The 24,715-nt window shown below is 45.6% G+C and overlaps 1 protein-coding gene across 7 annotated transcripts; it reads left to right on the plus strand.

The window, feature by feature from the left end:
- Positions 1–1,379: 1,379 nt before the first annotated feature.
- Positions 1,380–24,459, plus strand: SEPTIN6 (septin 6). Of its 7 annotated transcripts, none has more exons than XR_004160672.1 (11): positions 1,380–1,406; positions 2,973–3,087; positions 9,168–9,363; positions 10,536–10,722; positions 10,949–11,110; positions 15,202–15,298; positions 15,575–15,743; positions 16,232–16,364; positions 17,039–17,229; positions 21,499–22,240; positions 23,961–24,459. XR_004160672.1 is itself a non-coding variant. In XM_010715465.3 (11 exons), the coding sequence occupies exons 1-10, from the start codon at positions 1,395–1,397 to the stop codon at positions 19,071–19,073; spliced, it is 1,266 nt and encodes a 421-aa protein (XP_010713767.2). In that variant the 5' UTR covers positions 1,380–1,394; the 3' UTR covers positions 19,074–19,113; positions 21,499–23,561. The 7 variants fall into 7 exon arrangements, 5 of the variants coding, with proteins under 5 accessions (XP_010713767.2, XP_010713766.2, XP_010713764.2 ...); XR_002117766.2 differs by lacking the exon at positions 23,961–24,459 and adding an exon at positions 22,606–23,771; XM_010715465.3 differs by lacking the exon at positions 23,961–24,459 and adding an exon at positions 19,070–19,113 and having other exon boundaries at positions 21,499–23,561.
- Positions 24,460–24,715: the final 256 nt, after the last annotated feature.

Consider the following 24,715-nt stretch of genomic DNA (forward strand, 5'->3'; position numbering starts at 1 on the left):
CGGCGGTTTTCGGAAGCTCGCGTGATGCGGTGCGCCTGAGAGCGGGCGGTGCTCGGCCCTTCGGCGGCTGGCTGGATGCGGTCCATTGCTCCCACTCTCTTTTGCTCTTCTTTTGTGCTCGTCCTGCTGGGCTGTTAGCAGCTGAGCGAGGGAAAGAAATGCAAAGTCTTTACTTGCGCTTGACGTTCGTGGAGAGCGTCATCGCTGTCTGCTGGGTAATTGCAAGAGAGAATTACGGACCCGAACAAGCGAGAATGAATTGGTACGAGCATTGCTCTACTTTGCTGTTGAATTGGAGCCAAATGCAGTTTGGGGAAGAGGATGCCATAAGGCCAACGTCAGGGGACGTGATCTGATGCTGTTCTTGTTTAAATGCGATCTGAAAAGCTGTGGGGTGGACAGAGGGCTGGGGGCCCTCCCGGCTTCGGGATCTGCTGTTTGCCTCCTGGTGTGGGCAGCCCTGCTGCAGAGCAGGAATTCCCGGCCTGGCTCTCAGCAGAGGCAGCAGCAGCCATGCTGAGCGCTGCGGTGGGGCTTCGTGGGCGGCTCTGCCTCAGGCAGGTCTCTCCGTCCTGCTCTGGAGCAGCAGTGTGGGATCTCCCTGGTGCAGAAGGGTCTGGGTGCTGCTCTCGTGGCCGTTCATCCCGAGGGCTGCAATCTGAGCCTTACGCCCTTTGTGTAAACTGCTATTTAATGTGCGGCGCTGTTAGGCTTGGGGTAAATTGTTATAGCATCTCTGTATGGTTTTGGTACTTCTCTGTAGGATTTGGGTCAGTGGTGTCTGTGGTGTGGAGGAGCCTTCAGAAAAGGTGTGAAAATCCCTCCAGAGATGGAGAAATGAAACTTATTCACGAGGCCGACCTTTAGTTTTGCTTTGAGATAGCCCTGCCTGGCAGTGCAGCAAGAGCACATGTTGCTCTTTTTGTTCTTTTAATCTAATCACGCTTTGCTGCTTCCTCAGCAATAACAGCCTATTCTTCTCAGAGGTCGTTCTGCATGTGTGGGGAAAAACACAGTATGAGCATCTTGGGGCAGTGCTGCCGCTCACGTTGCCTTCCCACTGCCCACCTTTGCCTTTGGTGCACAGCCAGGCCAGCTCAAAGCCAAGGCGAGGGTTCTTGGCCGTCCATCTGACGCTCAGTGGGGCATGGGGAGCAGTGACACCTCCAAATCTGCTTCTAGTACACAGGCTCTTGCAATGTCCCAGCCTTGCAGGCTTTGGGCTGGGGCTGCTACAGCTGCGTGTGCCACATGGCTGTGTTTGACATGGTGGTTCAGCAGCTGCAACCGAAAATTGCGTTTTGCAGCACTCGTTTCCTGGCCTGAGACAAATGTGAAAGGCACTGTAACTGCGTGATAAAACCACAGGTGATGAGAAGAGGAGTGCACAGGAAATGACTCGCAGGGTAAATGCCTCCTCCGAGCCGGAGTAGTTTAACTTTGACTGTTTATTTTTCTTTTCCATCTGGATCGCACTTATATTTAGGGCTGTGGAGAAGATTTGTTCTTAATGAGAACCCACACACCCACCCACGCTTCCTGGAGAGAGCAGCCGCACAGAGACTGTCTTCCAGCATGCAGGTTGAGGGCTGTGTGTTACAGATACCCGTGCAGGCTCTCCATCCGCAGGAAGGATGCTGTTTGCAGGCCCTGTGCTCCTGTTTCTCCTTCAGTGGGGCAGTGCCTCCCTTCCCGGGGAGGGAACAGCCCCACACGCTTTCCAGCACTGCGTTGTTGTTTGGGTGAAAGCTGCTCAGTAAGGTCTGGAGGCATGGTGCTGGGGCTGGGTGAACATGTTGGCAGGAAGAATCGGGCTGATACACAAAATATGGCTGTGGGGAAACACAGTTACACATTGCAAGGCTGTAGATATGGTTAATGGCTGAAATCTATTTGGATCTTCACATTTGGGGGAATAAAGCTGCACCAGCAAACCAGCAATTACACAAGAACTGGTGCTTTGACAGCCTGCTGGAGTAATGCAGTCCCTGGAGATGTTTTTCTAGCCTGAAACACTGATGTAGTTAGCAAAAAAAAACAGCACACTTGTCCCTACAAACAGGTTTATTTACGTTAAAGCAGGGTTTTGAAGGAATAAGTTGAGAATTATACCCCTATGAACAGTTGCCTTATGGCTGTGGTATCTCATAGGAGCTGATGATATGCCTAAATGGCTGGAGGGGAATTTTCTACATTTGGCTCCTGAATAGCTTATTAAGAAAAGAGCTTTTGATCTGGAGGGAGAAACACCTTTCTAGGGGCTGCAGCAGGGGAACGTGCAGCATGCACAGATCTGCAGGGTTGTGGCACTGCCTGGCCACGCAGACTACCCCTCTTGTGCTTTCTTCAGCAGTCTCCTGGTGCTCATGGCCATCCTATGAATCTGAACAGGCTCGGGCTTGCAGCCTGAGGGGAGGGTACTGCTGTGTTTGGCAGCTCAACGGCTGCATTCTGTGTTGCTGTGTGCTGCAGCGAGCTGTGCAGGGGCCGTGTTTGGGCTGTTCAGATACCAGATGGAGGTACAGATTTCCTCATTGTTGCTAGCTTGTTTCTGTAATCAAAACTGTAATGTGAATTGTAATAGGCTCATGTGAGGAGGCATCGTTAATACCTTCCTTTGCCGTGGAGATTATTTTTTGCTTTCAGCGTAAGGTGAAACTTGAGTCTCTCAATAATTTCTCAGGAAACAAATGTTTTCCCACCTCTCTTTTAACCATCATGTTTGAGTATTGAACGCTTTGCACAGTTCAATATTGTTCTGACATGGCTACCATCTCGTATAAGGCAGATGGGGTGTTTTATGTATGCTGTTCGGGTTTGTTTTGGAGAAGGGCAGCATGCACAGGCAAGATTTACAGTGTTATGTACAAATCTGTGTAGTTGGCTGCACTTGGGAGGTCTTCGGGGTATGGAGAGAGAAGTGTATTTCGCATGAAAATGACACCAATTGTATATTTTTCCTTGCATTTCAGGGTGAAGGATGTCGTACTGTCCCCCTTTCTGGACACGTAGGATTTGACAGTTTGCCTGACCAGCTGGTTAATAAATCAGTTAATCATGGGTTTTGTTTCAACATCCTGTGTGTGGGTGAGTATTTCCATCTGGGGAAGTTCTGTTGCTGAAAAGGGCTTCTCTGAAGCTGGGTGTAGCTTACGAGTAACAGAATTAACAAAGTAGCTTTGATTTTAAATTTCCATCCCTCTGTTCTTTCTGTTCTAAGTAACATGATTTACTGGTGCCCTGGGGAATCCCTGCTGGGGTTATGGAGTATGGCTTTCTACCAAGCAGTGAACCATAGGAATAAAATGTCTAAAATCCCACGCTTTTATTATGATCTTTATTTGCCTGGTATGATTCAATTTCATATTTCTAAAAGCAAATAGGTACTCGTGCTGGAGAACTTTGTTCAGAGATCTTGTGTGGCTAGATATTGAATTATTATTATAATTATTTTAACAAAATACCAGTCGTGTTCCTCTTAAAGCACTAAAAGCTGTGTTGTTTTTTTTTTTTTCCCCTTCCTTTAGGACATACTTGAATTAAAATAGTGCCTGGCCACACTGTGGCTGGTGATGCGATTGTCTGTGCTGCCATGTGTTACATGTCTCGGCTGGGGTCAGCCCCACACCCACACAGAGGCTGCCTGTCCAGCTCTGTGAGAGATCTGGCACAGGGTGCCAACCTGGGATGGGGTCCCGTGTGCCCAGGGCAGGGTTAAGTCTGAGATGAGAGGAGTGAAGTTCAGAGGGAGCACTGCTAAATGGAGCTGAGAGGAAAAATTTCCCTGACAAGGACATTCCCGTGAGATGATAAACTTTGCTGACAAGTAGAGGTCACTGCCAGGCTGAGTCAGTAGGTGGTTTGTACTGTACAGGAAAGAGATGTGAGCTCGTGAAACTCTCGTGTCCCAGAGCCTGAAGTTTGACAGTGTTTCCTTTTGCACACATGGAGCTGCTGGTTGTTTTTCTACAAGTTACAGGTGCAGCAGAGGACGGCTCCTGTGGTTAAAGGTTCCCCTCGATGTGTGGAAAGCAGTTGAACACCTCCGCTTTCCTCTTTGCAGAGCAGCATTGGAATGCAGTAATTGCTTGTCCCTCTGAATAACAAAGACCTGCCGAGATCAATATGCATTAGTTATTAATGTCAATCTTTTATGAACAGTAGCAACGCAGACATGGTTGAGTCTGAAATAAAGAAGAGAGTTTATTACATGGAAAAATGTAATGAACTCCCTTAGAAAAAGATTTGCAAATGTTTAGTTGACATACTCCTACTTTAAGGGGGCTTAGCAGAGCCTCTTTGAACCTGTGGTAACAAAGTTAAACTCTTAGAAAGAAAAAAAAAAAGCTCCTGGAATCCATCTGTCATTTAGACTGTTGGGTCTCACTTGTGCAGGCTGAGTTTGGGGTGAAGAACTGAAAGAACAGAAAGCAAATGAGGCTCGAGGCCAACAAAACAGCAAATAAGCAAATAAGTGAACTGATGACATAGGCTGCTGAACATGACAGAAAGGCACTTTGGTTCTCTCCGTTTTTCAGCAGCGTGTGGTGTTTGTCAGAGGAAAAATCCAATGACAGCTTTACTCTGCGCCATGCTGGAGCCAAGCCACTGATTCCTCCAGCTCCTGCTGGAGGAGCCAAGGAAAGCTGCAAAAATGGCTCTCAGCAGAGCGTCCAGATTAGAGCAATTTTTAGCTGTTCTCCTGCTGAAAGCTGTCTCCTCTGTCAGACAAGAGCCAAAGATAGAGTAGCCGAGCAAAGCTCTCAGAAGAAGTTAGGAATTGTGGATGGTTTCTCTGATATTCCTCAGCACAGCCATTTTCTTCCTGAAGCCTCTGTGCTGAAATGTTCATTTGTTAGTTCAGTACAAAGGTGGGGAAGTCTTTCACGGCTGAGACATTCTGTGCTGGATGAGATGGTGGAAAGAGACAGGAACAACAAGCTGAGGTTTTCATTTGGTAAACTTTCTCAGTTTTGGCCAGATCGTAGTTGTATTAGACTAGCATCACATTGTAAACAGGAGTTTCCCCCTTCCTCCCTCCCAGGATTTGCAAGGGATTTGTTCTAAGCAGCCTACTCAGTGCAATGAGAAACCACTGTTTTGCTGTAGAAATTACCTTCTCGTTTCCCAGAGGTGTGCTACAACTCTGAGCCTCTCACAAAGAATGATTCTTGTTTTTCTCCTTCTTTCCTTTGCATATTCAGTAGCTCCCAGACTGGACCCAACAGTTTCTGGCTTATTACTTCCCAGCATTCAGTTTGTGCTGGAATTACCATCCCAGCCAGACTGTTTCACCATGCATTATGCTCAGCCCCACGCTGGGTCTCCAGAGGAGCTTGGAGATGTGGGAGCGCTCATTGGCTGGGAAAAGAGGGCTGTGCACAGGTTTCCTCGTGCCATCTGCTCTCCAGCAGCAGCTCACTGTGGGGAGATGAGATGGGATCTTGGAGGTTGCCAAGTGATTGGTTTTGTAGTCAGTAGTGCAACCAGCTGAGTACAGAATTTCTCCAGCTGAGGAACTACAGGTCTGTGCAGCAGCAGCGCAGCTGGGAGGCCGCAGGGCCCTCTGTAGCTCTTCAGCATCATCTGTGGACCCGTGTTCCTCCCCCTGCCCCTGGCAGCCTGGCTTTGCCTTACCATTCCGCCTGTCAGATGAGAAGAACTATTTTCTGCTCTTCATGAGAGACAGCCTTATCAGGCTGCGCTGCCTCAGGGCTCGTCCTGACAAACCTGCTACATTGGATTAGCTCCCATTTCTTCACATGAAAGGGCTGTGCACACATAGACATTTTCTTTAAGATGGCATTGTTTGATATCTGGAGCCGTGGTTGTCAATCTGGGGAAGAGCAAGTGTTGCTCTCTCTTGAAAGGACTCTGCAGGGGTTCAAACGCTCTGTGCTTTTGAACAGCTGAGTGCTCTTCTGTGCTCCTGGAGAGCGGGCTGAGGCTGACACAGCTGGGGCTCTGAAGCCTGGGGGTGGAGGGGCAGCAGCAGCAGTTTGTTGGTTCACCTTACACGTGCTGGGGAAAGCAGATCGAGTCACCAGACTCAAAGAGGACAAAGAGGTTCGGCTTTTGTAGCTGTGGTGGTTAGCTTGCAGGGTGCTTTGGCAGTGGTGCCCCATGTCCAGGGCTTGGCTGCCCTAAAATCTGCCCCGTGCTGAAAGGCACAATGCTACTAGGTTTCAATAGCTGTCAGAGCTTTCTGGCGCAGAGTTAACAACAAAGGTCACCGTTCCTACCTTGTCTGTCCTCAGCACTTTGCCAGCCCGGAGAGCAGACTGCTGCAAGGTTGCATAATGCTTAAGTACAGTTTTGGAGATCAAATCTAAGCCTGACATCAGGCAATAATCTCCCTGCCAAGGACGTCTCTTGCTTGATTTGCATACACTGCTGCTTTTTCCATGGTAATTCTGCCTCCCTTAATCCCCATTCATCATTTCTGGTTTTTGGAGAAGATTCCAGCGCTGCTGGCTGGAGCGAGTGCAGCCGCCTTGTCCTTTTCATCAGCCCATCTGTTCCATCTGGACTCCCATCCTTCCAAGCAGCACTTGGCAGTGGTTACGTCTCCCAGCCAGCAGGGAACTGCCTCTGTTTAGGGCAGAAACTCCTGGGAGGCTCAGAAATGCTCTGTTCTTCAGTTTGCCCTTCAGAGTAGCACTGCTCCAGTTGCATTTCACATGGCAGAGCGCTTCATTCAGCCTGATACTGACTCGCATCATGCTCTTACAGCCAATGCCATGGCTCCTGTGGCTGAGTTGTTCTTGGGCAGCAGGACACACAGTGCAGAGCCTTCTTTGTACACTGCTGGAATGTGCATGCTGACCTGGCTGTGGTGATGGCTGGGCGTTCTGCTTTCTATACATGGAGTTGTAGGTGTTTGGGTGGGAAACTGTTGCCTCTGCAGTCATGTCTTGGCAGTTTAGAACTTCCCCTTTCAAAAGGAAAACTTCATCGTGAATTCACAGTCACCTTTGCTGGCTAGGTGTAGCATGCAGGAGATGGAATATGAAGATGTACTCTGTCTTCAGCATTTGCCTCCATCTCTTCTGCACTGCTGCTACTGAAAACCAGATGTGAAATTGGTTTAAAGTAGGCAATAATTAGGAGGTTGGAGACGTATCTGAACGTATCTGTCTTGTCCTCAGGGGGATGCTTTGCACCTTAAAGGAGGAGAGAGGCAGAAATAAGGGGGTTTTCGGTGTATTTTGCCTGCCACTCACAGAGACCTCATGTATTGGCTGCAGAGGGCAGTTCCCAGCCCCACTCTGTCATGCTGCACCTCTGTCATGCTGTCCGCAGCCACAGGGCTGGATGTGGGGCTGCTGCCTGTGGGATGGAGTGCAGGGCAGAAGCAGCTCCCTTGTCCCCAGGAGCCCGCTGGGGATCTATGCAGCTGGCTCCCTGCTCCATCCCGCCCGCCCAGGCAGGAACTCTTGGCAGGAGCTCTGGAAATGCTGCCGCCTTCTCAAGCTGTTTAGATGTCTGTCTGGTTTTTTTTTTTTTTTTTTTTTAACATTGCTGTTTTCCTGGAATCCCTCAGAAAGGCCTGGTGAGGTCATGCAGGCTTTCTCATGTTAACTCTTGAAATCCTTACCCAAACCACAGCAGTGCTCCATGTTTTGTGCACCCACTGGTGGAAAGTGGTACCCTTACATCCCAAACAGAGGGGATTGTAGCAACTCACGCTGCTGGTGCTGACTCTTCTCCTCCTGGGGCTGCAGTCAGGTCAGTGTGAGGAGCCACCAAGTTGTGCACCTAGCATGGTGTGGCACTGGCTGCTGGCTGGCTCCCCAGGCACCTTTGCAGCTCAAGGCGTCTGTTGACTTTCTTGCTGTCTTCTGGAAAGATAACTGATATACAGTCCTGGCAGTCAGACGGTGTGCAGTTCCCAGGGTGGTGGAGTTTTGCCCTACCCTGTGCTTCAGCCTGGGGCTGGAGAAGTCTCCTCTCAGGCCAACAGAGAGGAATTTGCCTGCTTGCAGGGGTGAGACACAGGGATTTGGATGGAGGAGGAAGGGGAGGTGCTTCCCCTTATTGAATTGGGCATTTCATACAACTCTGGATCTATTGCAGAGCTTGAAGCCTATGAAAACAAGCAGTCTTTTCTTCTGAGTGAAGTAGGAAAATATTGATGGTTTTGTTGGGATCTAAGGGCTTAGGGAAGGAGGGAAGGCTGCTTCAGTGAGACACAGTCCCCTGGTGGGCCTGGAGCAGCCTACGCAGTGGGTGGGGTTCAGCTGCCTGCTGAAGTTACAGCAAAAGCCAGAAGAGCAGCTCAGAAATCATTGTTTTGCCAAAACACAGTGGTCCTCCCAGGGCAGCAGGGCAGCCTGCTGATAGGTGTGCAAAGGCAGATCCCGTGGACTTGGAGGGCTGGCTCTGTTGTCAGCGTGGCGAGGGAGGCTGCCCTGTGGAATGAGTGCCTGGAAGTTTGTTTTGTTCTCCCTGGGATGTATCTAAAACAAATTTAAGGCTGGTCTCTCAGATTTGTCTGTTCGCGCCAGATAAGGAAACAGCTCTCTGTTGATAGATGGAATCCAAATAACAGTTCAGTGCTGCAGAGCTTTTGGAAGCGGATTTTTGAGTGTAAGTTGCGCAGCCCCTAGGTGTATGGAAATGAGATATACAAGAAAATGCCCCTCCCCAGGCTGGAAGGCTGTCCCCCAGCTCAGTATATTGTGGGTACAAGAAACCAACTGCACAGCTTGCTGTAAGATAGGAACCAACTCAGTGTTTCTGTACTGAAGCAAGCTATTTAGTGGCTGCTAATTACAGAAATACTAACCTGGAGCATCTATTTTAAGAAGAGGCAATTTCTTCCTTCCTCTCCGTGCTTTCTGATGAAAACAGCATCTTCTGTAGTGCATTATGGGTATCTGCAGGATTTGAATGATGCTTTCCCCCTTGCCTTTTCAACTCTCTCTTTTCATCTCTCTTTTCTTACGATATTAATGGCCATTAGACTGTGAAATGTAATTTGCCCAGAATACAGACCTCCCATTGTACATGCCTTTCTGCTTGCCAGACGATCCCTTTGGAGCATGAGATCTGCTTTCATCTGCTACAGTTTCACCCCTGTTAGTGTTTGAATTAACAGGGTTTACTGAAAGGGCAAACCATGTTAATATTCAACAAAACATTTTGTCTCTCTTTTTCTCCAATAGGGGAAACTGGCCTTGGTAAGTCCACTCTCATGGACACACTTTTCAACACCAAATTTGAAGGTGACCCAGCATCTCACTCGCAGCCTGGGGTCCAGCTGAAATCCAGTACCTATGACCTGCAAGAGAGCAACGTCAACCTCAAACTGACTATTGTAAGCACAGTGGGCTTTGGGGATCAAATCAACAAAGAGGACAGGTAAGTGAAGAGGCAGAGAGGCTGTAGCATGACCCAGTTCACTCATGCAGGGTTTCCTTTTGTGTTCTCGTTGGGCCAGACTCTGCTCTCCTCTTTCCTTCTTACAAGTTGCCCGTGTCTTTTTTGGGGGATGGGACAGGGAGAAAAGAGGAGAGAGGCTGTGGTGTGTCATCACTGCTGCAGCTATCAGAGCAGCTTTTGTTACGCAGTCAGAACAATATCTGGGCTGCTGGTAGCCTTCTGCCCCAGTTCATCTGGTGGGGATTGCTGAAATGCTGCAGGGCATTTCTGTGCTCTTTGCCTTGTGCTGTACTGAATGCAAACTTGCAACCAAACGTCTAGTTTGGTCTAGTGGTCTAGTGACTGTTTGGTTTGATGGCCACTTCTGGTAGGGCTCTTCCATCTCACCTGTGGAAGCTCGATGAGTAATCATTGAAATGTAATCTGGGGAAGTATCTCTGGTAGCTCATGTCCCAGCAGGGCCAGAGCATGGTGGTGAAGGAGTGTGTAATTCCACCAAGTCCTCTCTAATGTCCATCTTCACAGAGGCATTGTGATGGAGTTTGCTTTGTTGTGGGTCTATTGGGTTTTCATTTCAGTTTTAAGATGCACTGATGTTCTTTGCACTGCAAGTCTGACAGGCTCTTGGATGGACTTGGAAAGGAAGTTGCAGGTTTTTTCTGCCTTAGAACACCGGGCAAAGGTAGCAGTGAATGGAGATGCATCTTTCACCTGTAGGAATTGGGACTGTGAGAGCAGCAAGCCATTTGTTCTGGGTGCAAGTGAGAGTTACACACTGCTGCCAATGAGTCTGCACTACCCTTCCTTTTATAAGCATCTCTCCTCACATTTTGAAGTATGAGGCCACTTTCTCTGGAGGAGATTAGTGTGTAGTAACCCACAGCCTCTGTAGCCCCTGTTAGTAATGTTTCTCCTCTCTGCTGAATTGTCAGCACTATTTTTGTCAAACAGGCTGACAGAATCTGATGTAAGACCACATCTTCTTGTCAGTGGTGCAACATTTATATTTCTTATGGGTGAGGAGGGGGAAGATTCAGAGAATTGGTCTTGGGAAGTGAATAGCTAAGCAGCAGCTCAATTTAAAAAGCTAGTAACAGAGTAGAGGTGGTTTACCTCCATGACATGTAAAAATCTTTTTCCTTTCATCAAAGCTACAAGCCCATTGTTGAGTTCATTGATGCTCAGTTTGAAGCCTACTTGCAAGAAGAACTGAAGATAAAGAGGGTCTTGCATAATTACCATGACACCCGGATCCACGCTTGCTTGTACTTCATTGCTCCGACAGGCCACTCACTGAAATCCTTGGACCTGGTAACAATGAAGAAGCTTGACAGCAAGGTAGGCAGTTTTAACTGTTACTGTGCAGGTCACTTTGTACATGATGGAAATGCTGCTGCTTTTCCAGGGCTTGTCTCCCCACCTGCATACCCCTTATGCTATGGCCCAGTTGGCATATGCATTCTTTAGACTTTCTGAGTGCTTTTAAGTTTTTGTAAGTTGTACTACAGACTTGGAAAAACTACCTGGAGTCAACCTTAGGACTTACCTCTCTGTTTCTTTCTAGGTCAACATCATTCCTATAATTGCCAAATCTGATGCCATTTCCAAAAGTGAGCTGACCAAGTTTAAAATCAAAATCACAAGTGAACTGGTCAGTAACGGGGTTCAGATCTACCAGTTCCCAACAGATGATGAATCAGTGGCGGAGATAAATGGAACAATGAATGTAAGTGACTCAGTGTTTCCTGCTCTCTCAGAACAGTACTGTCACTATAGGGGTGATAGCCTATATTGGAATGTTTCTTAAATCCACTTTCCCTTTTATTTTATGTCCTAAGAACAGAGGATCACGTTTTTGTAGTGTCATCCTATGTTAGCAGAGCCTTGAGAAAGGCTACCGACTCTCTGGCAGGCTTTTCTAGTCAGAAAGCAGATGGAATTTAACCCCTTCCTTGTCTTAATGCATAAGTGTTGACGTTCGTGCAGGGAATTGGACAGATGGTGAAGTCTGGCCATGCTGGGCATGGCCAGTCCTGTGTTGTGTATAATCAGATGAGTCAGATGAGTATTATCTGTCTGCTGCAATGAGCAGAATGTCTATAGTCTCTGTTCTATGCTCTGCATTTTTCACACCAAACAGCCTTGCTATCCTTGATGGGTGTCTCCTGCTGTCCTTGCAGTGGAGCCCCTTCACCTCCTTCACCTTACCAGCTCTGCTACTCCTGTGCACAGAGTTGCTATTTTCTTATTGATCTGCTGTTATTTAGCTGGGCTCTTGATCTGGTTTTGCCTTGCAGTTCTAGTGAAAGATGTAAAAAATGGGCAGGAAGAGTGGGCAGGTTAGAGCAATGCCTTCATTTGAGGCACAACTAACTGCTGATATGAGAGATATGTAATCCAGTCATAAAAGACAGTTTGGGCCACGGTAGCCCAGTGGCCTCTCTCTTTTCCAAATGTCTGCTTTTGGTCACTCTCAGAGTAGGAAGAGAAAATGTATATGATGCTGTTGTAGGCATTCTGGGTTGTATCAACTGGTGCACAGAGAGATCAGCTCTTTAAATCCTCTGTTAAACTGATGCAAATCATGATTATCAGGTGTTACAGTTGGAAAGATTAACACAGTGGAAGGGCAACATAGGACTATAACTGCAAAGGGACCAGCATGGATAGGATGGTATTTCAAAGGGAAAGTAAAGGTGCTCACCCATCTCTGAAGATCTGGGCTTGCAGGAAAGACTTCACAGTGGAGGGATCTCCAACCAGAGATCCTTCCCCCATGGCAGTCAGCCCTTAAATGGGGTCTAAGAGGGGTGCAGCCAGGCTCCATCCCTTCCTGTCACAGCTGAATTGCCTTCTCCTGTGCTCCCAGGTCTGACCCAGTCCTTTCCCCAGGTGATCAATCAGTGGTTCTGGCCATGACCATACACCAGATTTATGGAGACAAGGCAAGCTAGAATCTGAATGAAGTCAAGGCTCTTTTGCAGACCTGCAAAACTTGTATCTAGATGTTAATTTTACAGAAAACAAATTTGCTCATCCTTCAGGTCAGGAGATGTGTTTGTGGAGGGACCAGTAAAAGAGCCAGAATGGGATGTGTGAGGTCTGTATCTTAAACTGCCAGTTTTAATCACGCTTGAAATTGAACAGAAAACTTCAGTTTTTGTCAGTTGCCCTCACCTATGTGTTTGTGCTTTTCTACAGAAAGCTTCTTTGTCTATTACAGATTAATGTCTTTGAAAGGTTATAAATGTTCAAGTTGTGCTTCTTGCTGATCAGCAAACATTCTAGATCAGCTACCTCTTCTTTTTTTTCTTTTTTTTTTTAATTACAGGGAAAATTGAGACTGATCTCTTGATTACTTAATGTTTTGCTTATGACCTGCTTTGATTATCTTTACCATGACAAGTAAAATTAGGTTTTAAAATATGCAAACTCATTACTTAATGTGCATTCTAGGTTATTATACTGATGCATAAAGAATTCTTTTCAGAGTATTTTGCATTCAGAGTTGACTTACTGAACAAAGAGGCTACAGCCTGATGTGACAAAAATCAATGAATTGAAGATACAAAATCTGTGCCATCATGATCAGAAGAAGCATTTAGCCAGGAACAAAGGTGTCAAGTGCAGTATTTAGATACCAGTTGGATTAAACAAATCTTCAGAACAAGATGCCTGATTTTGCTTGAAATCAATTTGGTCTTTTTGAGAATCTCACTGTGTGTATGTTTACAAGAGATGTAGAGAGCACTTGAAAATACTCTCCAAAATGCTTTGGATCTCCTCCCATCCAGGTTTAATTCTTAAATCACAATACAAAAAGCAATCTCTGCTATTCTTTCAGCTCCCAGCTGGCTTTTCCATTTTGAATGAATTAATTTAATTACTGCAGAATATATTCTCCCTACACCTGGTAGTTAAATGAAGCCATGTGCAACTATGTGAGCTGTCTGTTCCACATGGTGGGAGCTGGAACTTACTTTTGGAAAAAGGAAATCACCAGCACTTTCTCCCTAGCAAAAACAGCAGCCTAACAGTTGATGCCGATAGGATAATAGGATACATAGGATAGGCCTACGCTAGCAGCATAGGCCTAGCTCTGTGCTGACACGCATCCTTCCATGTGCTGGCCTGTCAACACGATTGTAAAAGTAACTGTGTGAAGCCTGCCTCAAGAGGCTGTGGTCCTCACAGCCCAGAAGAACCTCTCCAGACTGACCACTAAGCCCCATTTGTACTGCTGTGTTCCTCATGAGGGAGTTGTGAGGCCAGGAATAAAAGCTGAAGAGCCCATCTTTTTGAGTGCTTGCAGGCAGCTTTGCTATTTGACTGCATGAGCCACACTCTGAAAGTAGAAAACACCCTGAAATCTTTTTCTTGTCCTGTTACTCACTTCTCCACGATTTCAGATAACTTGTGAAATTAAAACTTGTCTACTTACTTCTTTAAACAATCTAGGGTCGCTGATCTTCCATACCATTGGCAACCTGAGGCACTTTTAATTGCCCAGAACCAAGCACAGTTTAAAGGCTCTAGCTAACAAATGTCTCTGCACAGAACTCAGCAGAAGGGTTGAGTGTATGGAGCTGGCAACTTTATTTTTACATACTGAAACCTTGCAGTTGACTTCTCTGCAACTTGGAGGAAGGCTGTATAGTTCCCAGGAGCAAGCGGAGGTGAGGAGAGACCTCACTTATTGCACAACAGATAAATGCAGCAAAGATAGCAGAGATGGGGTTTTCTTGCCTGAGTTTGGGGAATGAGGGGTGAGCCTGCTGAGGTGTTGGGAGCAGTTCTATTCCAACCTGGCTGAATTTGTACTGGGAAAGTCTCTTAACCTCTCTACAGAACACAAGAAGAACCTTCTTTATGTAGAAATGATTATTCTGTGTTTCTGGGTTACAACAAACAAATACCTCTTGTTTGTAGCTAAGCATCAGGTACTGGAAACAATTATCCCTTATGGAGTGTGTCCTGGCTTTAAAGAGAGTAGTGAGACACAGTTGAGTTGTACCAGCTGTGCTCTGCTGTCTTCAGTGTCCCTTCTTGTGATTATGATCCCTGGATTCAGCCTCCTTTGTCCTCTTGCTGTACAGCCATCAGTATCACAAGGACTTTATAAGCCATCAACATGACTTTGGATTTTTCAGAACCTGAGAAAAGATGCAGTTTTGATACAGGAGCAGTGAGAGGGAGCCCCAGCACATGCTATGGGCAGCACCAGCAGGTATCAGTACCAGGTAGGGCTCACTGCAGCCAGCGAATGTAGGGTCCTTCCCAGCTCAGCAGAAACTGATAAAGTGCAGGGACGAAGCAAGCAGGGAGAAAACCTGTTAATCTCAGTAGAAGGAGAGACTTCAGTCTCCTGATTGGATAGAGCAAGTTATCTTGTGTTCTGGTGTGAGCCGAGGGAGTGGGAGGAGGATAAAAAATGAAGGCTTGTTTATTGCTTCTGTGCTTGTGCAGATGTTCTCCTCAGCCACCGCAAGCCCCTGGGACAGCGCCGCAGGCAGAGCCGCACAGCGTGTTGTTCCAGCTGTCACTCTGATGCTAGTTTTGCACTGGCTCATCTCACCTGAGACCCTGTGGCTGGGAGGATCAGCCAGGTAGAGGACATAGAGTGGTAGCACTAACAAGGTTTCCAAAAAGGACCTTCCCTTCTTCCCCTTGTCTTGGGCTAGCAGCCAGTGATTAGACTCCCTGAGATTAGCGTGTGCGTAATGAGTGTCTTGCACAGTGACTGTGCTAAGCTCTGTGTGCTATCCTGTCAACCAGAGTGGAGAGGGACTAACTAAGGTTGCATTAAATGTGTTCCAGGCCCACTTGCCGTTTGCAGTGATTGGGAGCACGGAGGAGATGAAAATAGGAAACAAAATGATGAAAGCTCGTCAGTACCCTTGGGGCACAGTGCAGGGTGAGTCGAGACGTGAAAATTTCATGGCATGAATGGTGACATTTCCACCAGGAGGCAGTGGACTTGCTCTCGTGAGAGGAGCAGGGACCTGCTGGACTTTAATTTCTCTTGGAGGTTATCCTTTGTGTCCTTGTAATAATAAATCCTTGTGTCAGGACAATAGCAGCAGTGTCATCTGTTCAGAAGGGCTGTTAAATCTATTGGAGGAGTAGCCAATAGGGAATGTGAGAAGAGACCTTTGTTTCTACCCCTCTTACCTTTAATGTCTTCTTACAGTGGAGAATGAAGCTCACTGTGATTTTGTGAAGCTGCGGGAGATGCTGATCCGTGTGAACATGGAAGACCTCCGTGAACAGACCCACACACGGCACTACGAGCTGTACCGGAGATGTAAGCTGGAAGAGATGGGTTTCAAGGACACCGATCCAGACAGCAAGCCCTTCAGGTGGGACCCTGGAGTAGGAAGGAGAGCTTGAGGGAGGAGGCATCGTTGGCTGCACTGAGTGTTTGTGTGTATGTGTGTGTGTCCTCGAGAGAGCATATAAAGAACCAACGTGGCAAGAAAACCTGCCAGGTCAGATGAATCTAGACTTCAACAAAGGTGTCGGCTGAGTGAGAGAAGGTGAAAGTGCAGAGAGCATGTGCAGGGCTGACTGAAATGGCAGACGTTACAATGTCAGTGCTGCAGGGGTGCTGAGGTGTCCATCTGAACGAGTGTTTGTTGCCAGCTGGTCTCTCTGAATTGCCTAACATTCAACGTATAGGGAAAGTACAATAGCTTACATACCTCAGAAATGATTGGATAAAGATGACTTTGAGCATACATGGGTGGGTGGTTGGAAAGCAGTTTTCATGGTGAAAGCCTGATTTGAGAGACTTGGGGAAAGTAGAGTTTGTCCTCGGTTGTATCACAGGGCTTTTCTTTCTCTATAGCTTACAAGAAACTTATGAGGCCAAAAGAAATGAGTTTCTGGGGGAACTGCAAAAAAAGGAAGAGGCAATGAGGCAAATGTTTGTCCAGAGGGTCAAGGAAAAAGAAGCAGAGCTGAAGGAGGCTGAAAAAGAGGTGAGCACTACAGTACTTGTCTCTTCGTGGTTATGCATGATACACTTCCAAGTAGACAGCTGCTGCCACACACACCTCCTGCAGTGTGGTTTAGGACTTTGTTAAAAACTAACAAACAAAAAAAAGCAACTAAAGTTTAACTTGGTGCACTAAGGTACTAGTCCTGTAGGACAAAGCTAGATTGCAGAGGTTGCCTGTACAGCTTACTGTGCCATGAAAGTGCCGTATGCTTTGATTCTGACTGACAGCTTTGGCATGCCAAAATTCAAGGAGAGAATGTATGTAAGTTTGTTATATAAAAATTATACCCATACAACTTTCTTAGTGTTGGGGAGGGGCATGAAAACCCACGAATGCATTTTAAAAGAAATAAGGCCAACAACTCTGGTAAGAAAATGAAGTGAATTGATGATTTATTTATTTGTTTGTGATTATACTCTCCCAGTCCTCCACAGTTAGTCTGTGCACTGGTTCCTCACTAGAATAAAGCTTGTTGTGCGGGCTGCTTTGGAAGAAGACTTTTCCTGCCCTTTGTCTATGCATTGTCAGTTCAGGGTGCAAGAAATGATGTAAAGTCCAGCAGAGATTTGTGGGCTGAGATCTCATGAGAATCCTCTGCCTTTCTTCTGTGAACAGAGTATCTGGTAGTGTTCACCTCTCTCTTTTCTCTCTAGCTCCATGAAAAGTTTGATCGTCTGAAGAAGTTACATCAGGATGAAAAAAAGAAGCTGGAGGATAAGAAGAAATCTTTGGATGATGAAGTTAATGCATTTAAACAAAGGAAGACAGCAGCTGAATTGCTCCAATCTCAGGCTCAGCAGGCTGGAGGATCACAAACTCTTAAGAGAGATAAGGAAAGAAAAAAGTAAGTTGTTAACCTGACGGTATTTGCTGCTCTTTTAATATTCATATCTCTTTCCCAACCTAACCAGTCTTTATCAGGGGAAGGTTTGCAGACAGATATAATCCCTAGTAAGGCTGAGTGGTAGCTGGATGCGTTTTAGCTCTACCTGTCATCCTCAGGAGCAGTGAGCACAGTACCAGCCTCCCTTACTGGTTGCTGACAGCATGGAAGAGGATGAACTTGGTTCAGTTTGCTGGGATTCCCTGCCCTTCCTTTCGTCTGTCAGTGTCTCTAATTAAGTAGAAGGTTAGGATGTAGTTAGCAGGAGTGTCCTGCTACTCCAGAGAGCAGTGTGTCCTATTTCAGGGTCTTGATTAGGTTTAGAAAAAGCTTTGGAAATTGTTCAGGGAACATAGTAGTATTGAATTATTGAATGTGCAAAATGTAAGTCTCTGAAAGCACTAGTCTCTACAGCCTTATACCAAAATTTGACCTCCCCAGAAACAGTGAGAGATAATGCACAGGTTTAGAAGAGTTCCCCATGTAAGGGAATGGTGTGACAGCCCCTTGTCAGCCCCTTGTCAGAGTCTCGGCTCTGGGATATCAGCAGTGCCTTAATGTTCTGTAGTTCCCCAATAGCAACCCAGCTGTGCAGCTGAAACAGTTTTCCTGATTTACCCAGCAATGAGAAGTGGTACATAATCTGAAAGGGATGTCTCACCTTAGCATGTGTACAAAGAGCAGTGTGCAGATAGACGAGTGTCTGTTTTTTATACCATTGTTGTATAATCCCCTCTCTGCACATCCGTGAAGCAAATCCATAGTAGATCCTGCCAGTACAAGGCAGTTTTAGTACATGGGGAACTGCTGTTAATATAAAGAATATGGCACATGCCCAGATAGCTGAGAGGACTGCTTGTCAGGAAAAATATCCCTTAACCATTATACTTGGAATCAAGCGAGACAGGAGAGGAAAGACCCAATAACCAGAATCAGATCCTGTTTTAGTCATTTTAGTTTTGAGCTGGAACTGCTACAATGTCAACATTCTTTTGCAATGAGCAATTAGTGCTCCTGCCCTTTTCTCGCTTGTCCATTCCTTTTTCCAGTGTGTATTTTGATTTGCCTTTTTGAATTACCTTCAGGGGTTTTTAATGTGCTTTCGTACTGAGGAGCCTGAGACTAACTGGGGCCAGATTTTTCTCCCCAGCCTTTGTGAGGAGTATACAGCTGTGTTTCTTTCATGGTTACAGCTCTCAGACGTCTGCTGAGGACTGCTGCAGACTTCTGAGCAGAGATTAGTCCAGGTCAGGAATGCCAAAAAGGGAGATGACATGCCCTGTACTATGAGCACTTAGTAGCTGTGGTCCAAGTCACATACTTGTTCCTAGAAGCAATTCTGACCTCAGAAGCACTCCTGACATGAAACACACTCCTATGAGAATGCACTGGTACCATCCTTGTTGATTAATTATGGGGCAGGGTGAACTCTGTGCAAGTGGTAGATCAGTGCTTGATTCAGGCTTGGGAAGAAATTAGGTTGTTTCTCCCTCCTCCAGGAAAACAACAGTGTTAAAAATGGCAGAGCTTTCTTTACTCTAACCTCTCCAGTTGCCCTTAATGATTCATTTTGGTGTTTAGATCATAAATCTCTATAACAATCCATGAATTTCACAAGCCAGTAGTTTAACTGTGTCGTGTTCAATAGTGGCTGGCAGTGCACACTAGTCTTTTTCTTTCACAGATTACTCTTTTTGACCAAAGCTCAGTAGTTTGCACTAATCATGGCTTGATTTCTTTTTATTATTTTTACATCATCATCATCATCATTATTAGCTCTTACATGTATGCTGTTTTACAGTTAACTGCTGTTTGGCTGCATGGTGCATGAGGCACGTTGTCCTGGTAAGCGTCATTAACATATATAGACCTCACAGTGGGATCAGTTACAGTTCCTAAAAAGCAGACCCTATGCAACTCCAGAAGCCTCTAAGTGTTATCATCTCTGTCTTATTCTGCTTTCACCCTTACTGTACGGGCTTTTCACTCTGTTTCTATATAAAGTTGTAGAACAAGGATGCCATGAAGCATGTCTTCAAAAATTTTGCAAAGTAAAATGCAGATGGAATCAATATTTGGACATTAATATTTGGACATTAAATGTGGAAAAATAAGGATTAGGTCCTCTTCCTTATAAATGTTTTCAGCAGTTTGCTGGCTCTATATTTCTGACTCCCTCAGAAATAAATGAGATTCTTTAATCACGTAGGCCACGTTGATACTATGGCAACAATTGCTATGGAGATGTGATGATGGAGCCCAGCTAGCCTGAAAATCTCTTTCCTTTCTTCTTCCTCTGCTCCCACCCCTTCAAGTCACAGGGTTAGCTTGGTTACAGTGCAGGATACAAAACTGGTTTCTATTTCCTCCACTCCCAACAGATGGTAAAGTCTGCCCAAACTAGAGTTTTCATTTATCCTAAAGCACCAGAGAAAGAGTGTGTGAGTATTGTCGATTGACAGCAGTTGATTTTCCAAAATCATGAGAGATGTGGAATGTTCAGCAATAATGGAAAGCTCTGAATATAGACTAAGACACTTTATGACATTTTTAATGGCCCAGCAGGCTGCCCCGTGGCTGGATATTCACTTGTAGCAGACACATGTCTGGAGTCATGCCAAGTGTGTGTGGTTTGGGCAAGGCTAGTGGAAGGAGAGGGCTGTGCTCAAGCTGTGGCCAGAAAGCCTGCCAGAGCACTTTGCCTCAGATTAAGGCCAGCATCTGAGGAGTCTCTGATGAATTTTGCCAGGGCACAGGGGGTTCCCACTGAAGCAGAGCTCTGTCAGCAGTGTCCCACTGTGAGTCTGTCCAGAGTGTCTCTGTCTTCACATTAGTAGGGATATGAAATGGCTAGATAGTCATTGGCAGGCTTGTCGAACAGAGAAGGGTGTCTGAAAGGGTTTACAAACATAGCCATAAATAAGCATCTGCAGTGGGAAGTGTCAGCAACTACTGTAAAGTGAAGGCTAATTTAAACAAAGATGTCTAAGAAATGCACCTGCCTGGCAGGAAAGCATCATTACGGTTATTAGCTAAACTGCTAATGACAGTGGGTTACTTACAGCTGTGCTGAGTGTTTTTAAATGAGCCTTTTTAATTTGCTATTGATTCTCTGGTGAGAGGAAAGGGAAAGCTTTTAAGGGAATGTCTTGCTTCTTGACAGAGCAACAGTATCTATTACCCAGTATGAGGACAACAGCATCCCCAGCCTGAGCACAGGTTTCCCTGAGGTGGGATATGTTGGAACAGCAGCATTTAACTATAAAACATCCTGACAACTCAGCCTCTCGGCCAGCTTTCCCTGCACACAAACCTACAATTTACGTTTTCTATCAGACAGAATCCTAACTATCTTCTGGTCTGCCCTTAAGTAGGGAATAGCTGATTACCCAATTCCGTACCTCTTATCTCCACCAAGACAAGTTGAAAAGCAAGTACACATTATGCTGTCAGTGAGAGGTGTTTGAGTTTAACTTCAATGGGGCATTCCACTAACAGAAGAGCTTCACAAGGGTTCTGCACTGCTGTTGTCTTGAGGAGTCTGGTAAAATGAATGCCTCTGCTGCCAGCAGTAACTGTAATGCAATGAAAAGACCAATTCTGTGCTTTTTCAGGGTCTGAATGTGGATAAATAAGCTCAAAGAACATCAGTGTTCATTCTGGTGCTGGGTATGAAGGCACAGCTAAAGTGCAGTTGAGGGTGAACGTTACTGATTTCTGTTGGGATTGGATTGCTTTTGGCAGTCCGTGTAACTGTACATTGTTGTGTGTTAGGCTTTGAATCAAATAAAGTTCTTTGTTTCCACTATACAAACGCAGACAGTGCCTTTTTCAATGGGCATTTGTCCTTGTTAAATTAAATATGTATACATGGTACTTTTTCAGAATTCAGAATAATACTCTCAATATTGATCCATAAAGTATTGCAGGCCCCAGTGTTTTGCAAGGATATAAATAAGTCACAATGGAGGAGTTCTGTAGCTTGCAAAAACTGTGAAAGGATTGTTTTAGAGAAGAAATGTGGTTCATCCCACTGCTGAGTGTGTGTGTGTGTGTCTGCATAAAGCATGTTTTGTAGTCAGATTAAACTTTATTAACACATAGCAACATTTTCTGTTGTGTGTGTGTGTTAGGAAGCATATTTATGGTTTTTTTTTGTTGTTGGGTTTGTTTGTTTTTTTTTTCATTAATCCATAAAACCATTAATCTGCCTTTTTCTTTCATTTTCAGTTCGGGTTTCCTGTAGAACCTTTCCCTTCGCACCAGAAGCGAATGCCCCCACATTCGGTTAACACGCAGCCATGCCACTGTGCCTGTTTGCTCACCTTTACTCATTGCTCCCTTACTGTGCTCACCAGTCTGTTCTAAGCACCCTTGGCTGTTCTGGGTTACAGTTGTTTCTGTGAAGAACTCAGCAACAGCCTCTGTGGAACTGGCGAGAGATGCTTGTGGCTGATAACTCCCCCTCTGGTCAGTGGCAGCTGCCAGGCGCTTGTAGCATCACCACTTCTCAGTTACGCAGCTTTTTGTCTCTCCCCTGCCTTTTGTGTGAGGCTGCATGATGACGGCAGCTGCTCAGTGCTTTTCGTGCCACCAGGGGTCGACTGTAAACGCATCCCGGTGCGGTGGTCTCCAGAGATTGGCTGCCCTCTCACCTTTTTAGTTTGCAGTAGCTAACCTATCATTGCCCTGCTGCGCTGTCATGTGCAAATCAAATCATTCTAAAGGACTTTTTGCCAAACTTGACGTCCTCGCAGGCCTGTGGGCCTGAATCCAAACCTCAGTTCCCAAGCCTGGGGGATTTGTCAGACTTGGATCCATGGTTTGCAAATAAGTGTTCTCTGAATGCTGCAGGGGTCACGAAGGATCTCCTGCCTTGTCTCCTCAGTGTGCTGGGCTGGATGCGCATCCTGGATCCAATCTCAGGGAAAGCTGGTCACCTTGCTGTACATACCAGTGCCTGTGAAGAAAGGTGACGATATTTCTTTGCCTTTCTTCTCAGTGATTCCAAAAATTTCTTGGTTTAATGCAAAAAGTATCACCTTTGATTTTTTTTTACATCTGTTTAGAAAAGTGCAGATGTTGGCAAGTTGCTTTTTATATTTTCAACAAAAGCCTTGTTCTAATGCAAGATTTGCACTAAAAGAGAAGGTGTTTGCTCTTTGGGGCCAGGAGTTCACCCAGTGGCTGAGTGCAGCTGCAGTTTGCCTGCAGGTGTCTTTTCTGTGTATTTCTGGATGAGTTGTTTGTTTTTTAAATAAAGCCTTCATCAGACAGTGAATTCTGGTTAACATTTACTTCTTTTGTTTTTTTGTTTTCTTTGCCCTTCTTTTACAGTAACCCATGGCTCTGTACTGAGTAATTATCCCTGAATACAATGGGCTGGAATGGACCTTCATTTACTTGTTAAATCACAGGGTCTAATAAAACGTGACAGCATTTCAGCTGTAACCTTTCCATGGTGTTACTCTTGCTCTCTGCTATACTCTTGTTGTGAACTTGTCTTTACTATGTACTGGTGGTTATTGCTTTATTAAATAATATAAAAGGAGTCCTAATGAGTTTGGGACACTGCAGCTTTAATTTCTCTCTCTTTTCTTTTTTTTTTTTTAATTCCATACAGTTAATAGCCTCCCCCTTTCTCTCAGTCCCTCTCTATCCAGAAAACGTAAAAATAAGTTCTGTGAGATGAGAGTTATTTTTGCTGGCAAAATAACAATGCGGTTTAAGTGTATTTATTGGTGACGTGAAGATGACACCACCACCTTAGTTTGATTATCAAATAGTCAAGAGATTAAAAAGTTTTCTTCATACTTGGGGCCATTTTCATGACGTCATTTATCCTTTATTATTTTATTTCTGGATAATGCTATGTAAAGACTGGCATTTAATAGGCGTTTTGTTGTGACCCTGACCCTCCAGTTGCACTCCGTGCAGGCAGGGAGACTCCACATGTCCTGAAACATCAGGGTGCGTGCTGGCAAACAGTTCCAACAAAAACCCTTCAAACCTAAAGGTTTCTGAAAGATAAGCACGTGTCAGAGTTAGCAGGGTAGGTAATGCAAGCCAACTGCTGAGGATTTTTCTAGGAAGGTGTTGTTTGGGATGGTGCTAAAACCTCACAGGCTTCATTTTGTGTTAGCAGGCTGGCTGCTCATGCTAACAGGCTGCAGCCTGGCCTTTCCCTTTGAGGCAATCAAGGCAGCTAGAACTCTTGACTGCAATGTGTTGTCTCAGTTTTGCTATGAATACGGTTTTATTTCCTGTACAACTCTTGTGGGTTTTTTTTTTTTCTTTTAAAGCAAGTTAAAATAATTTGAGTGGTTTGCTTCATTCTTTCTTATTGAGTGCCCTCTTCCAAAACAGTCAGGGGTTTCAAGATTATCTTTTAAAAGAAGCATTTAATGCAGGTTTTTTTCTTTAACCCATACTGCAAGTCACTGGTTGTTCTTCCTGACCATTTGCCTTATTAGAATGCAATTAAAAGTATTTTAAAAGAAAAAAAGTGTTTTACTTGTGTGATTTCCATGAAGGTGCCATGAGATACATAACCTCACAGAAGGAGGTTCCATCTCTCCTGTCAGCTGTTTTCATGTTGCATCTCTTTTCTCTGCTTTTTGAATGTCTTTCTCTTTTTTGCTAATCTTCTGTTGTTTTTTTTTTTCTCTTTTTTCCCCTTTCTCTCTCTGTAGCTTTTTTTAATCTGTCTTCGCCAGCTGCACGGGGTCTGAGGGAGAAGATTGCCACTTCTAGAAGAGGTTAGGGGTCCTCTGGCTGGGGCGGGGGGGACAAATTTCAGTGTTAGCATTGGGGTAAGAAGCTCTGTACTGACTTGCATGGTATCTAAATGAGGTGTCCTGTGATCTGTGTGACAGGATGGCGGGGGGCTGGTGGGTTACCCGCGGGTTTGGAGAACACAAATGTGATGTTTGGACTAATGATGTAGCTAATACATTTTCAAATATTGTTAGGAGCATTTTTTTTTCTTCCTAATTATGTCTTTAATAATATAAATGTTGCGGGCTTCCACAGGGCTTGGAGCTGGGGGGTATTTTCAATACACTGTCGTTGGGTCGGTTTAGGGAAGTGCGCAAATCTGAAGGAATGAAAAACACGGTGTGACGTGAGATGTTGGCAGCCACAAAGTATTTAATTTTAACAGAGAAATAAAGTCAGAGCTGTGTGTTTTCACCGGTGTCCGTGCCCTTTGTGACCCAGCAGCCTTGCTCCCATGAGGGCGGTGGGGTTATCTCACAGCACTGCCGTGCCCTTCCAGCCTTAAGGCCCATTCGAATAGCAACTACGGCAGCCGGTGCCGTGCTGCGTTCAGCCATCGCGCGGCTTAAGCTGCCCGCTGCCCGAGGCGAACCAGGCACGGCGCTGCCGCACGGCGCGCGGCTTCCCGACAGGCGGCCGTTCCGTAAGCGCTGCGCACTCTGCGTAGCCT

The sequence above is a fragment of the Meleagris gallopavo genome, chromosome 9 (genome assembly GCF_000146605.3).
Source record: "Meleagris gallopavo isolate NT-WF06-2002-E0010 breed Aviagen turkey brand Nicholas breeding stock chromosome 9, Turkey_5.1, whole genome shotgun sequence".
Lineage (NCBI taxonomy): Eukaryota > Metazoa > Chordata > Aves > Galliformes > Phasianidae > Meleagris > Meleagris gallopavo.